General features: G+C 55.9%; 1 protein-coding gene across 5 annotated transcripts in view; it reads right to left on the bottom strand.

The window, feature by feature from the left end:
• The window catches only part of SCUBE1 (signal peptide, CUB domain and EGF like domain containing 1), a 127,651-nt gene extending 114,439 nt beyond the window's left edge, over positions 1-13,212 (bottom strand). For 3 of the 5 annotated variants that reach the window (XR_012121625.1, XM_073213989.1, XM_073213988.1), the window contains exons 1-2: positions 13,002-13,212; positions 10,179-10,310 (exon numbers count right to left, since the gene is read on the bottom strand). Coding sequence is in view for 4 of the 5 variants with exons in the window: in XM_073213989.1 (XP_073070090.1) it covers positions 10,179-10,310; positions 13,002-13,089 (220 nt within the window). In the remaining variant the exon portion in view is untranslated. The remainder of the gene's footprint in view (positions 1-10,178; positions 10,311-13,001) is intronic. The other 2 variants (XM_073213990.1, XM_073213991.1) reach the window with 2 other exon arrangements.
• Positions 13,213-16,510: the final 3,298 nt, after the last annotated feature.

The following is a 16,510-nucleotide window of genomic DNA, read 5'->3' on the forward strand; positions in this document are numbered from 1 at the left end:
TTGTAATGACTGAGTAATGAGACTCACTCTCTGTGCACCCCTGGCATCCATTGATCAGGTTTTCCTTCTGCACAGACAATACCAGAAGTGGGCCCAGCAGTTAATTATGGGAAAGGTCAAAGGTCATGCAAAACCAGCACAAATCTATATACTTTTTCATTTCTAACTGCATACAATGACCATGGCTCAGCCAGAGGGTAGGAAGATCTTCCCCCCACCCAACCCGTGATCCAAGATAACCACGGGGTTTGAGCTGCTTGCTGGCCTCTCCCAGGGGCCTGTGCGCCTCAGGCCTCCACACTTCTGCTCAAGCTGTTCCCTCTGCGCAGAGCTCCCTTCCCTTCACAGACACCTATGTCCCCATAGTCTCCACTGAGTGACCTCCCACAACGTGTAGGCAGCAGGTAGGCCCTTCACGTACGACCACCCTGAGAAGTGAGTACCAACATCTTTATTTTACAGCAGGGGAAACCAAGGCTCAGAGATGTTCCCTACCCTGCCCAAGATCACACAGCTGATGCCAACAGGGCCAGACAGTGAGCCAGGTCACCTAACTTCAGAGTTAACGCTGTCTCAGTCACAAAGGGCCACGTATCATAGGGTTCTATTCCCATGAAGTCTGAAGGGAAGGCATGTCTATTGAGAGCCAGAGATCAGTGGTTTCCTTGGACTGGGGGCCTGAGGAATAATGGCTGAGGGGAGCAGGGATTCTTCTTGGGGTAATAAAAAGGTTCTAAAATTTATTGTGATGGATGTGCAACTCAGAAAATATACTAAACAGCTTTGAATTGTACACTTCAAATGGATGGATGGTATGTTATGTGAGTTACATCTCAACAAAGCTGTTTAAAAATATTGTTAAAGTTAATGCTGTCAAAGCTCTCATCCCCTGTGCTGGCTAGATCTCTGGGCTCAGCCTGGATGCACGGAAGCCACAGGATGCCCCCCTCAGCCGACCGCAGTGCCACCTGCCCATAGGGGGCTCAGGGTGGGGCGCGAGTCTCTCAAACACAAGGTGGTATTTCCCTATCAAACCCGAAGGATGGGGACCAGTTAATTATTCTCTTTCTCCCTCAAAAACCCTGCAAGCTTCCCCATGAGCTGTTCTCAGCTCTGGCATCGGGTCTAATGGATACCGAAGCAACCTGGTCAAGGGAAAGTTGACCCCACTGGCGTGTTTGAGCCGGAAGTGAGGAGGGGCTGCGGGGAGCCTGCCAGCCCAGAGTCAGGCCCCCACCATCCCCTCTGCCAATTACAAGCATGGTCAATTTCCCACCCCCTTAGTGAACAGCAGGCTCTGAGGGGCTGTTCCACAGGCCCAGCCACCACTGGATGCGACAGGAGGGCAATCAGAAGCCTGGCATTGCCAGCATGCTTGTGCCACCACTTGGAGTGGATAAGCTCCTGTGATACCCCTGGATTTCATAAAGGGGAAGCTGAGCCACAGAGAGGAACTGAGGAGCTAATCTTACCAGCAAGTCAGTGGCTGACAGCAACTTGACCCCCAGACCCCCAGTGCAGGCCTCTTCCCCTGACCCCAGTGGCCGCCCTGTGGGCTCCAGCAGTAGGCCGGGCCTGAGCTGGCCTAGTGCGGTGTAAGTGCGTTCTCATGCTTGCCAAATCCCCAGCGGGGCTTCTTGCCAGCAGTCAGAACAACAGAAGTGGCATTTTGCCACCAGGCACCGTTTGAATGGCAAGTGGCTGACCCTCACTACAGCCTACGCAGGAGGGCTTAACGTTCCCTCATCACAGAAAAAGAAACAGAGGCATAGAGAGCTTAGGTGATTTGCCCAAGATCACCCTGCTGGTCAGTGGCAAAGCCAGTACTGGAATTCAGGTACCTGGTTCCAGATTCCAGCCTCCTAACCTTGACAGAGTCTGCAAGAGAATTCCCCAGTCTCCGTGATCCAGGGAGTGAGGGGCCAGCGTCCTCACTGAGGAGCAAACCGCCTCCCTGCCTTCTTCCCTCCTGTACCAGCACCTTCCCTGGGCTGGCCCCTCGCCCTCTGCCCGGACCCTACCACAAGGAGCTGCTAGCCTGAAGGAGAGGGAACCCAGACACGGACAAACACATCTCCTCCGAGAACTGTCTCGCTTGTCGGTGCACTGACCAGGCCCAGGCCTGCCTATTGGGCTGCCGGTGGGAAAGGAGAGGTGGCTGACAGTCCCAGCAGAGGCTGCCTATGGCCACCAGAGACTGAGCCAGCACTGTGTGGCAAGGGGCTCCTTTGTAGTCAGCCCACTAAGGCCTAAGAGGTCCACAGACCTGCCCAAGGTCACACACGGCTGGCACCCAGGTCTCCAAGGACCTATGTGTCCAGCTCGACTCCTCCCGACAGAAAGGGTGGGAGGCCCGGGTGAAGGGCATGCAGCTCCTGGAGAAGGAGTAGGGACTGATCATAGCAGCAGCTGCACTGACTGGCCAGAAGTGCAGGCAGGCTGGCTGGGGCTGTACACACTTGCCTCCAAGGGGCTGCGGCCCCAGCCCATCTGGAGGGCCCCCTCAGAGCACCCTCTGAGACCCCCTGACCTTGCCCGCACACACGCACTCTGGCGCTCTTTGTCTCAAGGCCTTTGGGGAAGGCCGGCATCCATTTCAGTAGCATTCAAAGGCCAACGGGCCGCAGTTTATTTTCTTAGAAATAATGGTTTTTTCTGGTTAGCATTCCTCAGATGGAAAAACAAATACAGCCACTGTAATAAGAAGCAGCCAAGGGAAGGTGAGAGAGCCTGGAGGGGAGGAAGGGGCGCAGAGGGACCTGCAGCCTGGGGGCGCTGGAGATATGGGGGCGTGTAGACCCTCTGACCCCAGGAGAAATGAGGATTTAGAGGGAGAGAAAAACCCAGCCAACATGCCAACACCGGTGCTGCCTTCAACATGGTCTCCCACACAGCGAGGCGCCTTTTCCCCCTCCAGCCCTGCTCAACATACATCCTGCAGGGCAGGTGCCGCAGCTCCCGCTGAAGGAAGGAACCAGGCCTCAGGAAGCTTATGTCACTTGCTGGACTTATGGAGTTGGAAAGACCAGAAGAGACCTCTGCATCCTTGCTACAGATGCCTCCATGGACATCAGAGCGAAGGAACGTCAGAGACACTCTACCTTCCTAACTCAGCCCAGACGACGCCCCTCTGGGGAGCCTCTCTAATTTCTTCCCTCCTCTGGCAGAGAGGCTCTCTCTCCTCTTCCCCTCCACTGTGTCTGGTCGGCATTTCTGTGCTGCGCTTTCCACACCCTGCTATGATCACATCTTTCCCATTCTGTCTCTCCCACTAACCAGCGAGGTCAAGGAAACGAGGCTTGTCCGCAGCACCAAGCTTGGCACAGAATGGGCGCTCAGCGCGCATTCTTGATACTAAACTGAATCTTGTCCAGCGAACACATTTGACAGGCGGGTGCGCCGAGGCTCAAGGAGGCAAACTTGCCTCCAATGCTTAAATGCCAACAGTCTGAGCTTTTCACTCTTCCTTCTAAAAGCGAGCCTGGGCTCCAAGAAGCCTGGACTCTGCAGCGGAGCTGGGATCAGTTGCAAGGACCACTGCCTGATTGTCAGCTGACAGCAGCTTGGGAGTTTAAGTCACGCGCAGTTTCTCCGTGCCTGCTGGTCTGTGAGACTTGAACGCTTTTATCTCAGGCAAGGCCCACGTTAGCAGCATAACTGCATGTTTTAAGACTTGAAGAAGAATTTCCCCTCCTCCCTCCCCACCCAGTCCACCTCCTACTGTCTTTCCTGGCCTCCCCCAAAGCAGCATTTTAGTAGAGTTTCAATAAAGTAGGCAATAATGATGATGAAAATGATTTAATAAGGTCATAACATTACTTCCTAAGAAGGCGAATTGGTTTTAAGATTTTTTTCTGATGTTAAACAAATGGATCACCAGGTGTGTTATTAGGAGTTTTGTTAAAACATTTAATAGCATTCCCTGTAATCTACGTAACTTCAGTGACTGACAAGTAGACCCCCGGGATATAAAATTCAGGAAGTGACTATTTACATTCATTATATACACACTAATTTTGTGATCTCTGATGCCCTTTTCTCAAAAAAAAAAAAAAAAAAAGGGAAAATAATAATATAGTTGATACACTGTGGCCAAAACACAAAGTTATTTCCCCCAAGAGTTTTAATTATAGCATTTTGGAAGAGGCCCATCTGAGTTGGAACTTGCAAGAATAAACGACTTGAATAAATAGTCTAAAAAATTAAATACACATAGAAGGAGTGATGTGCGCCACTGGTTCAGACTAAACAGTGATTATCAGGAGGGTCTTAGTTATTTAAACAAGTCATTTGAGGGTGGTTTGCTCCTTGTTTGGGGCCTGGTCCTGATTATAAACAAGAGCTTTTAATTAAGATCAGTAAGACCCAATTCAAGCTATAATTTGGTCCTTTTCCTTAGCAAATGTCTATGAAAACAAAGCAATTAAGGTTAAATGAGTTGAAGCATTTAAAGGGGATGAAATGTCCCCTCCTTGCCCCCATCCTGCCTCCTCGGCTGAGTGAGTACAAACAGACCTGACTAATTCAGACCAGGAGGCGAGCCCAGGGCTGGCCTTGGAAACTCCCTAAAGGCCCATGTACTGGGGATTCATAAGGTTAGGAGTCATAGGCTCAGCTAAATGAAGACGGTCAGGGGAAACAGAATGTGCAAAGGTCCTGCAGTAGGAAGGAACTGGGAAGTTTGAGGAACTGAAAAAGAGGCTCAGAAAAGGATAGAGAATGATAGCAGCTCAAAGAGGCTAGCTGTTCCGGGCTCAGGGTCTCTGTAGACCCCTTTACGACCCCATAGCTAAGGAACTCCCCCCACTTTGTTCAGACTGCTGAAGGGGGTGTGGCCTGCTGCTGGGACCCCCTAGCTAACCAGGACTGGATCCAGTCCCTGCCACTTCTCAGCTGGGTGACCTGACTGGAGACTTACCTTCCTGGGCCCAGTTTCCCCAACCTACCTCTGCCACTGGTCCACACCAGATTCCTTAGACTAGTTCCCTTCTCTTAGGCCTCTACTTCCTCATCTGCAAAACCTGCAGAGTTTAAGAGGCTTTGGGAAGCCTGTCCTGATAGCCCCAGTACTGAAAGTGGTCTCTCACTGTCCACCGACACTAGTTCTGGGTCAGCCCAAGTAAAGTCACACAGGTCATTGCAACCCAATGTGTGACAAGAGCTCTGAAGGAGGGATGCTCACAGGTGACAGATCACCTGTGACTGGGGACACCAGAAAGGCTTCCCAGAGGAGGTGACTGCTTGGATCCATCCACCCATCCTTTCTCCCAAAAGATGCCTCCCAAGCCGGGGACTGGAGCAGAACAGGTCACAGACCCTGCCCGTGAGGGGCCCGTGTTCCAGGAGTAGACCCAGGGAAACGTGTGCAGGGTGACACGGGCCCAAGCAGAGGGTGTATGGGTCCAGGAGGGTAAGAAAGAGGGGCCGTCAACTGTAAGACAACCTCCCTCGATGCCCTTTAAAGTTCTTTCCAGCTCTGCACATCCCTGAGTTTACTTTGACTTCAGGTTCTGTCAAGGTGCCATCAAGAAAACACTGATTTATCCTCAGCCTCCAACAGTCTTTTCCGACTTTCCGGGGCACCTCGGTCTGGCTACAGCAAGCCCCCTGCCAGTGTGGAACTGATCACATGGGGCTCTGGGCTGCTCTCCAGTACAGCTGCAATGTGGCTGCCCCCCTGGAAGCCCAGGCACCTCACACATGCACCGGCCACGGCAAGATGGCCTTGAAGGTGTGATAGGAAACTGTCCTTGGAATGGGGAAGGGGGTGCAGGCTGTCTCGTGTGCTGGGTTGGCCAGAGGGTTTTCATCACCAGCAGGAGTTTCCAGGTGACATAGTTAAGGGCGTAAGAGGCTCAGTCAACCCCACACAGGGCTTCCCATAACCTGGGTCTGCTTCCAGTGAGAACTAGAGCCACTGTGGGAGCCACAGTCCCTGTACGTGCTTTGCTGAGGACCCATCCTCTGTGCTTATCACAGCAAACAGAAAGGTTTATTGGATCTGTAAGACAGGGGACTCAATTCTCCCAAAAACGCCACCCCCAGTCTTTGCACAGCCCCATACAGGCTCAGGACCTAAAGATAAAGTGGCCCAGGGAAGGAAAACAGCTTTCATCTGAAGTGGAAGTGGCCGTCTGGAGGGTGCTGTGATCGATTATTGATGTCTGCTGGGAAGAAGGGGGCAGCATATCTGCCATCCTTTAGTAGGTTTAGTGGAACAAAGGAACAAAGGAAAGCTTTTGTCACTTGTAATTTTTCTTGCACACTCTTGGTGAATGGTCGTCAGTGAATGATGTCCATGTCTGTTCATCTCTATGGGAATATGGATAGATGCATACAGTTTCTTTGAATACTCAATGAACTGAACCAGAAGACCCCATTTCCTAGACATTTTAGACCCCTGGAACTGTTGCAAAAAAGATAAAGTTTCACTGCTTTTCATATATCGAACAGCATATCATTATCAACATTATTAACATAATCAGTATATCACCATCACCACCATCACTTTTATCATCAGCATCCTCATCCACTTCCTCAACATTGCTGTCACCACAATGTCATCTTTATTAACATCACCATCAGCGTCAGCGCCATCAGCACCACCATCACAATCACAGTAATAGCAGCTAATGCTTACAGAGTGTGTCTATGTACCAAGTTATGTTCAAATGCTCCCTATGTGCTGACTCAACTAATTCTCACACTATTTCTATGAAAGTAGATCCTATGATTGTCTCTGTTTTACAGACAAACAAATGTCCAAGTAACCTACACAGGCAGGATTTGAACTTAGTAGTCTGGCCCCAAAGCCCATGCTTCAACCACAATGCTGCAATGTACACTCGCTGCTCATTCCCTCTTCCCATAGCAGAGCCACAGATAGCAATGCCTACTTGCAGAAATGCAGTGTGGAGAAGTGGGCGCACCAAGCCTGGGCTTTAGTCCCAGCTCAGGCAACACGGTTGCCCTCCCAGGCCTCCATTCTGCAACTGTAAACCAGGAAAGTGAACATCTGGATTATTTCCGAGCTCCCTCAGGCCACCACTGCATGTAGCCTGCCAGCCCCTCCAGATGTCAAAGCCTCCAGAAGTCTCTGCATGGTCTTCCTCATGGGAGGGGGAATCTGGTGGGCCTGGGGTGAAGACTTTAGCAGTCTCCATCAATTCTGACTGGTGACTGTAGGTGGGTCCCCAGGGTTGAGGAAACCTCAGTGCAAGTGGGACAGTGTCCACTCAGGTCCTCAGAAGCCGTGCCAGCACTCACTCACAGAGGGCTTAGGGAGTGGGTAGCCGAATGGCATCCTCTCCTCGGTTCCAGACAGTTATTCTCCATCCTGTTAACGTGGAAACTCAGCAAGTGCTGATTTACCACATGTACGATCTTCCTGTTGCATTAAGAATTTCCCCTGCCTTGTAAGTCAGCCCATGCGGCCCGACCCAGACTGTAAGCTCCGTGAGGGGAGGGACAAGGTTGTGCAGTAACTGCCACCTCTGAGGTGTGTAGGACTGAGAGATTCCCAAAAGTCTTCACCATTCTTGGCGTCATTTGGTCCTGAAAGCACTGTGATGGTAGCGAGATCAGAGAACGACAATGGTGGTGGCAACCATGTGTCATCACCTGTACGCTGAGTACGTATTACACATTGAGTGCCTAGCATGGACCAGGCATGGTGGTTGGCTGAGCCCCGGTAAACCACACGCATTTTGTTCAATTGTTGGGACAACCTATGGCAGGGGATATTTTGGGTCCATATATCCAAAGGAGAAACTGAGGCTCAGGAATGTAAATGACCCCCCAAATTTTCACATTAGAGGGGGGCTGCAGCCCAGGGTTCCAAGCAGAGGCCCGTTCCTTCTTTCCTCTCTCATTAGATAGTGTTGAAATGACACCAGGGTGAGAACAAGCCCTCCACACCTCCTATGCCACCCTCCCACCCCCTCCATGGCACCCCAAAGGCTGCTCATCTACTGTGAACTCCGGTCTGGGCAGAAGACAGCCAGCTCAGACCAAACACTGTCTGCACACCCCTGCTAGTGCCAGGTCCTGCCCCAAGAGCTGGGACCGCAGGGACAGGCGTGAAAGGCTCTTTGTGATCCAGGAGCTCCCTGTGAGCCCAAGTTTGACAGCTCAGTATGGTGGCCCAACACTGAGCCCATGGCAGGCCCTCAATAACTAAGCTCACAGTCCAGTGGAAGTGCAAGACACATACTTATAATCTAAAGTCAGAAGTGCTATGATGGAGGGAAGCACCTGGGAGCAGAGTAGGTACTTAACGTAGCTCCGTGTGCATGCGTGCATGTGCACATGTGCACATGTGCATAAGTAACTGTGTGGAAGTGAAGGTATCAGGCAAGGTTTCCCAGAGAAGGCCAAGTAAAGCATGATTAGGAATTAACAAGGACACGAAGGGTGGAAAACTGGAGCTGGGGCTCCAAACATGGAATGTCCTGGTTGTATGTGTGTGTGGCCAGGATACAAGTGCTCTTTACCGTGTCAGGAGATGAGGGGCAGAGGTGGCCAGGTGGCCAGGTAGAGTAGCATCTGGCAGTTTCCAAAGCCCTTCCACATGCTTGTCATTTCTCTTCCTCCCACCAAGCCGCGAGCCTGCGTCCTGACCCAGGCACCAGCGGGATGGACCACTAAAGCCAGACTCTGCAGGGCTTCAGGGAAACAGGTGGGAGACAAACCATGGGCCTCCTGGCAGGGGACACAACAAGGGCCTACAGAGCCGGGCTGGGGGAGGAACAACTGGGGTAGTGGCTTACACCCTCCGAGACAGGGTCATCCTTGGCCCTCCTTGCCGGAGCCCTGGGCCTGGAGAGGGGAGCAGAGGGTCAGAAAATGGTCACACAGAGTCTTGCATGTGCCACTTGGGGCCTCTAGGCTCCATCAGCAGCTGGCCAGTCCATGCCCCCAAGCTTCTTGCTCACAACCTGCTCTATCTGCCCCTAGCCTGGCCTTCTTCAGAGGTCTGTGGGTGGGCGCCAGCTCCCCCGTCAGGCTCCTGGGCCCTGAGCAAGGCCAGCAAAGCCAGGCACCATCCAGGACGATGTCCATCCAGCACTCAGCCTTATGTGGATGCCCAACACGTGAGATGGGTAAACAGTGTCAGCATCCCAAGAAGGCATAGCTGCACCGCCTACAAAACGCCAGCTTCCGGGAAGCCTCGGGCAGAAGGGACAGCAGCCACCTTATTGCTGTGTGTGCTCATCTAACACAAATCACACTTTGGAAAAGTAAGCTGGGAGGGCCCAGGGAGAAGAGAATGCGATGCCAGAGAGCTGTGGGGTGGGAACTAAGAGACCTGGGGGTTACTACTCATTCTGCCCCGTGGAACCCAGGGACCCTGCAGAAGATGCTGCTCTTCTCTAAGCCTCAGTTTTCTGCAGCTATAATGTGGGGACAGACAGGGAAGATCTGGATCCACAATTCTCCCCCAGGGATGCACATTAGTCATGGTAAGAGCTGTTTCCAGGCCCCTGGTGCCAGGCCCAGCCCCAGCCCCACGGAGTCAGAATGACCACACATTCCTTCCTGGGTGAATGATCCCAGAGGGTCTGTCTAGTTTGGAGAATCTGGGCTTCAAAGACAGCCAGGACTGCTCTTTTCTTTCTGAGTCAGCTTGCTAGGGGGGCAGTTTCCAGTGCCAGACAGTCACACCAGCACCCCAGGTGCAGAGAGGGAAGGCTGGACAGACAGACAGATAGCACAAATCCACCAGGCTCTGCCAAGCTTCTGTGCCCAGCCAGCCTGCAGTACTGTGGCTGCTACTGAGCAGGTCTTCTAAGGAAGTGACGGGCCCCCCAGGGTGGTTTTGGATTTGAAGTTAGGGACCTTGGGGGAGGCCATCCCAGTCTTTTACCTCACACATATCCAGTCAGGGACAGATGGACAAATACATCATTCAGTGCTTTATCTCAGTTTCTTTTAAAACAAAACAAAAAGTTTCAAACCCAAGGAGAGTTAGTCACCCCATGACTGCAAATTCCACCCTCCAGGGAAGCAGCCCAGGTTCCCAGGAAGCCCACAGCCACCCTTCCAAGGCCGAGAGAGGCCTGTGCTGCTGGCACTCATGGGGCGGGGGCACCTGCTGGCATTGCATGGGGCAGGCACTGGCCACCTGCAGAGGCTGTGGCAGCCACAGGGTCTGGCCAAGAGGGCTGGGCTGGACTCACCTTCACACTGCCTGCCTTCCCCCTTGTAGCCTGGCTTGCAGAGACATTTGTAGGACTTGGGCGTGTTCTGGCAGATGGCATCAATGTGGCAGTCATCTGTGCCCTCTGAGCACTCGTCTACGTCAACTGCCCCTGTGTGGGGAGAGGAAACAGCTGGTGAGGTGTGGTCCAGGAAGCAGGCAGCAATGGTGCGGGCAGGGAGCTCCTTCTGCCGCCTGCCCTTCCATTGATCATGGGGGTAATTAACAGGAACAGCCATCCATGACAATCTGGTGTGGCAAGTGGCAACTGGTGGCATCTTTGGGGCAGCTACTGTTCCAGGCACAAGGCCACCACAATGTTGGGTCCCATTTATTTTCACAACAATTCTATTAAGTCAACCTATTGTTTCCACTAAAAAGATAAGAACACTGAGGCTTAGGAACACAGCAGAGAAAAGCCGCTCTGTGTGTCTTGTTCTCCCCACAAACATTGCTCCAACCCTCCTGCACTCTCATTATTCTAGAATTGAGAGTAAGAAGGGTCCTTAGAAGAATTTAATTGAGTTACAGATGGGGAAACTGAGGCTAGGATGGCACAGTGAGCAGACCCAAGCCAGGAGTCCCATGCCCGTGACCTGAGCATGGAACCCCTCCAGCCCCCAGGCTGTGGAAGTATAGGCTTCTTCCTTTGGTTCCCACGTTTCCTGCCTGGAGGGTCCCAGCAGAGAAACCAAGCCCTCAGCTGGGCTCCCCCAGATCATAGTGGTTCTGATCTTTCCTTCCTCTCCTCTCTACCTCCGAAAACCTGGTGGGAACTGGTTCTCACAGCCCAGCTCCCAACCCAAGTTCAGTCTAGGTTCTGAGGGCCCCTGGCACGCCCCATCCTCAACACGCACACATACCCCTTAGTCTGGAACAGCTATTGGTCAAAATACTGCAGACACTCCAACACACACCCACACACACACACATGCATGCAGGCGGCATCACTTTGCTGGGGTGGTTGTATCCACTCCACAGCTGCCCTAGGAAGGTGAAATGTGGACTAAGAGCAGTGGGTGTAGAAGGCCAGGGCCAGCCACTGGGTGGCAGGAGCCAGCAGGAGCACTGGGCTGGCAGAACATCCCCCTCTGGGGAAGTGACAATAAAGGGACCCCTGTGCAGGGGTGGCATAGTCTCAAGGGCAGGAAGCCAGAGGCCAGAGTGGGCCAGGTCTGCATCCTTCCAGAGGGCAGGACTGGGGCTACCTCTGAGATAGGGCCAGCAGGGGAAATGGGCCATGGACGCGGCTCACCCCACTTCCTAAGGGTCAGTGCTCAGGAACGAGGGAGGGAAGCTGCCTGGGGCTCTGGACCCCTTTTGTGCCCCTTCCTCCAACCTCTTCCCTAATAGGTGTTCTCCTGGGAAGGAAATGGACAAATGTCAGCCTGGAGGCAGTGGGGGCCCCTTCCAACACACCTTCTGAACACGTGGGAGAGGAGCCGCGAGCCACGGCTTCCATGGGCCCTGCAGGGAGTGCTCCCTGGCCTGGGCTGGGCACACGCCCCAATGGGCAGCCCGGCCCTCCCATCACGGGCTGCTTGCTTTGACTTTGGTCTATTTCACAGCACAAGGCTTCCATGGGGTAGGGGTTCTCTTCCACGGAGACAGGCACAGGAACAAACACGGGCGAAGGACCTCAGAGCCCAGGGGTGACTCCACGGGCACGTGAGGGGTGTAGGCAGTGGGGGCCAACTTCCCGGAGGACAGCTCGGCCGACTGTGTTACAGTTCACACGACCCGGTACCCTCACTCTGGGTGGGACTCCCAGACCTCAGGGCGCCCAGCCACGGGGTGCCCAGAGACAGCCAGGAGAGGGAGCAGGGGCTGCAGGACCCTCTCCCCACCAAGCAGAGAAGGGGAGGCGGCTCCTCCGCGGCCATGGGAGGAGAGGCTGACTTGGCTTTGGGGGCGAGCCCCTTGCACACAACCAGGAGAGCTGGGTGGCAGGCGGAGTGCCGGGTCCCTTCTCCCCTGACGGCCCAACACAGTTCCCCCGCCCACAGGCAGCCTCCCCCACTGGGACCTCCTGGCTGATGTCGCTAATATCCCATACCTGGTCTCCTGTCTCTCTGGGTCTGTGGGCCTGTCCTTCCCTCCTGTCTGACCATCTGTCCATCGCTTTCCAGCCACCCCTGTCCTCCTCTCTCTGCCCTGGTCTGTCCGGCCCCCTCCCCCCGGCCCTCTCGTCCGTGAGTCCAGCGGTCTCCGCTCTCCTCCTCCAGGGCCCTTCCCTGCCTTCGCCCGCGCCTTCGGGCTCCCTTTTCTGATCCGTTGCCTTCCTCCTGCGCGTCTGCCTCCTCCTTCTTCCCCGGGCTTCTCTGCCCTCCGGTCTTCTGGTGTCCACTCCCCGCATCTGTCCCTCTGGGTTTCTTCCTGTGTCCTTTTGTGTATTACCTCCGAGCCTCTTTTTCTGTCCGTCTGTCCCCCACCCCCACCCCCTTCCCTCCACGTCCGCCGTTTACCCCTCGCCCACCTCCGCCCGGCTCCCCGCGGGGCCCCCTTACGCCCGCGCTCCCCTCTCCCCCGGGGGTCCCCACTCCCTCTGGCCCGCGTCGCGCGCCGGGCCCCTCCGCGGGCCGTCGCGCTTTCTCCCTCGCGCCCTCGCTCTCCACCTCCCCGGCCCGGCCCACCCGCCCCCGCGGCGGCCCCGCTGGCCCCGGGAGCCCCGGCCTCCGGGCTGCGTGGAGGCTCCCCGCGCTGGCCCCAGAAGTTACTCTGCGGAGAGGCGGGTGGGCGCGGGGCCACGGGGGCGACAGCCCTCCGACCGCGCGGGGCAGGAGCTGCCCGGGTCGCCCCTTACCTGGGAGCCCGCTGCCCCCCGCCAGCCGCCCGCACGCGGCCAGGGCGAGCAGCACGCACAAGTGCCAGTGCACGGCTGCCGCGCCCATGCTCCCTGCGGGCCAGGCCGGCCGGGCGTGCGGGGCGCGGGGACCCCTGGACCGGCCGCGCCGCGAGCGCTCCTCGCTGCTGCTACTCGGCCACTGCTCAGGCTCCCAGCTACCGATCCGGCGCGGCTGACGAGCTGACAGCCGCGCGCCCATTGGCCCGCGGCCACCGGGGGCGGGGATACGCGAGCGGCGGACCAATGGGCGCCCGCCGCCGACCCGCGGGGGGAGGGGCGGGGCGCTGGCGTCCGGGGCCGCCCCTCCCCTCGGGGCCGGCGGCAGGTGGGAGGTGGGAAGCGGGGTGGGAGCCGGGAGCCGCCTGCTTGGCTGCCGGGGGCACGGTCTCTGCCAGGCCGGGCTTGTGCCGGGGCTGCACTCTCCCGCCGCCCGTGTCCCCGCAGCGCGGTCGTCGAGGGTGGGCAGCCTACGCCCGCAGCGCAGACACACTCAGGCGAGGGAGGTGCCGCCCGCCAGCCCTCGGGGTTGGGGGAAGGCCCGGCGCGTCCATCTGTACCGAAGGAAGCGCGAGCTGGAAGCGGAATTCTACCTTCATCCATTTCGTGGATGTTTTTTGAGCACCTACTGTGTGTGGAGCGCTGGATGCAGGGCGAGCAGGCCAGGCAGGGAAAATCTCGAAGACTGCTTTGCGATTTACGTTCAGACAAATGAACTTTTCACCGCTCTTGCAAGGACAAGGGCCCACACGTGTGCCTGTTGTAGGGCAGCCGCAGGGCCCGCCTCCGAGAGGCTCCGGCAGAGCTCCGTGGTGGAGATACCCCCGCGGTCAGCGGCGCCCCGTCTGCGTGCTGACCTCAGCCAGCAAAGCTCGGTGCCTGGAGAATTGGGGACCTGGGGCCCCCCAGTGACAGCCCTGGGCGGGGGCGGGCGGCTGGGGGCTGGGGGCAGCAGGAGCAGCGGTCTTTTGACCCAAGAACTGCTCTGGACTGGCCTGGGGTCTACACTTGACGCCTGTCAGCCCCTGGGCCTGGACAGGAGACCCCCATCCGGGAGGCGCTGCAGGGAATAAATGGCCCCTCTCAGCCAGAGGCAGGACGCTTTAAGGAAAGAAAGTTCAGTAAACCCCAAGGCCCATCTCCTTGACAACCACCAATAAGAGCTCCTTTTTTCTTCAGCTCTCCAGGCCCGGCTCAAAGACAAGACTTTCCTCTTTTTGTCCCCTTTGCCTGTGCTAGTCTGCGCCCAACTTTCCTCTCCACACCAGCTCCCTTCCCTGCCCCCAACACTCACACACGTTTACACTCACACACACAGCCTCGTAGACCCATGCTCTCACACACACTCTCACGCACACACTTTATCCCCCCTCAAACACACAACCTCTCACTCATTCACACGCGGACACCCATGCCCACATGTATTCCTGCACACACACTCACACGCCTTCTGTAGACGGTCTTCACAGCCCTGGAAAGTTAAATCTGTGTCCAGTCACCCTGGTTCCCAACCTGACTTCATATCACCAACGGCTTGAGACACCCGCCTGGTGGCTGAGGCAGGGGGTTCCCTACGTGGGTATGCTTGTACCTCCTTCGAGCCTTCCCCCCGTCACTCCAGACATTTCCTTCTGCATGGTTGCTCCTGGCTGCTGGCTTAATTAGGGACACCCCAATTTTAGGCTTTATTTTGTCTTCCAGTTGTGTGGCTCTGGGTTTCGAAGGCAGAGAGCTCTGTCAGAACCACATGTTGTCTTATGCACTAGGAAACAGGGCAAGAAGTATGATGGTGGTGAGGTCCTTTTGGGGGGCTCTGACAGACTAGAAACAATGTCCTTTCATTTGCCTGTTCATCGGGGACCCCCAGCTCCCTACCAGTGCCCCCCAAACTTGATGGCAGCAGGGGAATTTTCTTCCAGACTCTGTCTCCCCAAGTCAAGGTGGTAATGGAGGAGGGTGATGGCCTATTGGATTGTGACCCCCAACACCCCAGCCAGGGGTAGCTCTCTCTCATACCAAGTTGTAGTCCTCAGCCTGCACATTCTGAGGCGGGCAGAGAAGGAGTGTTTTTTCCCAGGAGGAGATTAGTTTGTGCTGGGGAATTGGGGAGTGGGGAGGAGGGCAGAGAAAGGGTGATAAACTTGTAAGTCCTCCATCAATGCACTAAAGGAGGTGGCAGAGAAACAGAGGGTCACTTTTGTCCCAGATGGTCAGGAAACCTGACTCCCCAAAGGACAGGTCAGGGCACATGACCCCGGAGTTGGGCATCAAGTATGAGGAGGAGATTTTCCTGATCCTGACGCACTAGAGAATGTGCCAGGATCCACGGGAGAAGGAGGGGACTGACGAGCCCGTGCCCCTGCACATGCCTCGCAAACTAAAGCACTGCCCGCGTGTGATGGTGGTGACATGGTGGGGCACGCTCACAGAGATTGCCGTGTCTGTGGTGGTGGATGAGCTGGCGGGCCGAGGACCCCTGTGCCTGGACTCCAGCAAGGAGCATCTTGCCGCCTCTGGAAACTGAGCCGGGAGAGCAGAGGCCCAGTGATGAACTGGGCAGTCTCTTTGGGGGGGTCACTCCATGGCTCCCCATCACCTTGCAAATCAGTTGTGTGGCTAACAAGGCACTAGTAGTCCCAAACCACTGGCACAGGGAGCCCCACAGACATCCTGCTCTCCCATTCCTGGGCCTTCACCCGTGTGCTTCCCCAGCCAGCACAGTCGTTGTTTCCTCCCCAAGGCTCATCCCTCCTCCTCTGTCCCCAGACAAGGTGTAGGGCCTCCTCTGGGTTCCCGCAGACGCTGGGGCCGCCCCAGTCAGAGTCAGGCTACCTTGCCTTTCGTGCCTGTCTCCTCCAAGACCTGGCGTTCTCAGGAACAGGGCCCACATCCAATTCCTGTCTGGGGCCACAGCTTCCACCTGGGGCCTGAGAAACGATTTTTGAAAGAATGGACACAAAACGGAGACAGACATCACCTAACTGAGAATTCATATTGCTCCAAGCCAAGAATCTTTGGCTGTTTGATGGGGGCGTCGGGAGGGAATCCGGCTGCCCACCCTCTCCTGCCCACCTCCATCGTCTGCGCGCTGTGGCGGAGCTGTTCCCGCAGCGGGACCGGGGTCCTCCGGGGCCCTTTGGCGCCCCCTGGCGGCGCCGTGCGGAGTCCGAGGAAGGGAGGCGGGAAGGGAGGGGGGAGCTGCTCTTCTCCTGCCAGGCACGCACGCAGCCTCTGCCACCGGACTCCAGCCGGCTGACCCCAGTCCGCAGATTAAGAACACCCCCCTTTTTAAATTTTATTTTGGTATCGTTAATCTACAATTACATGAGCGACATTATGGTTACTAGACTCCCCCCATCACCAAGTCCTCCCCACATACCCCATTACAGTCATTGTCCATCAGCGTAGTAAGATGCTATAGAATCACTACTTGTCTTCTCTGTATATACTGCCTTCCCCGTGTCACCCCC

The sequence above is a fragment of the Manis javanica genome, chromosome 10 (assembly GCF_040802235.1).
Source record: "Manis javanica isolate MJ-LG chromosome 10, MJ_LKY, whole genome shotgun sequence".
NCBI classification, from domain to species: domain Eukaryota; kingdom Metazoa; phylum Chordata; class Mammalia; order Pholidota; family Manidae; genus Manis; species Manis javanica.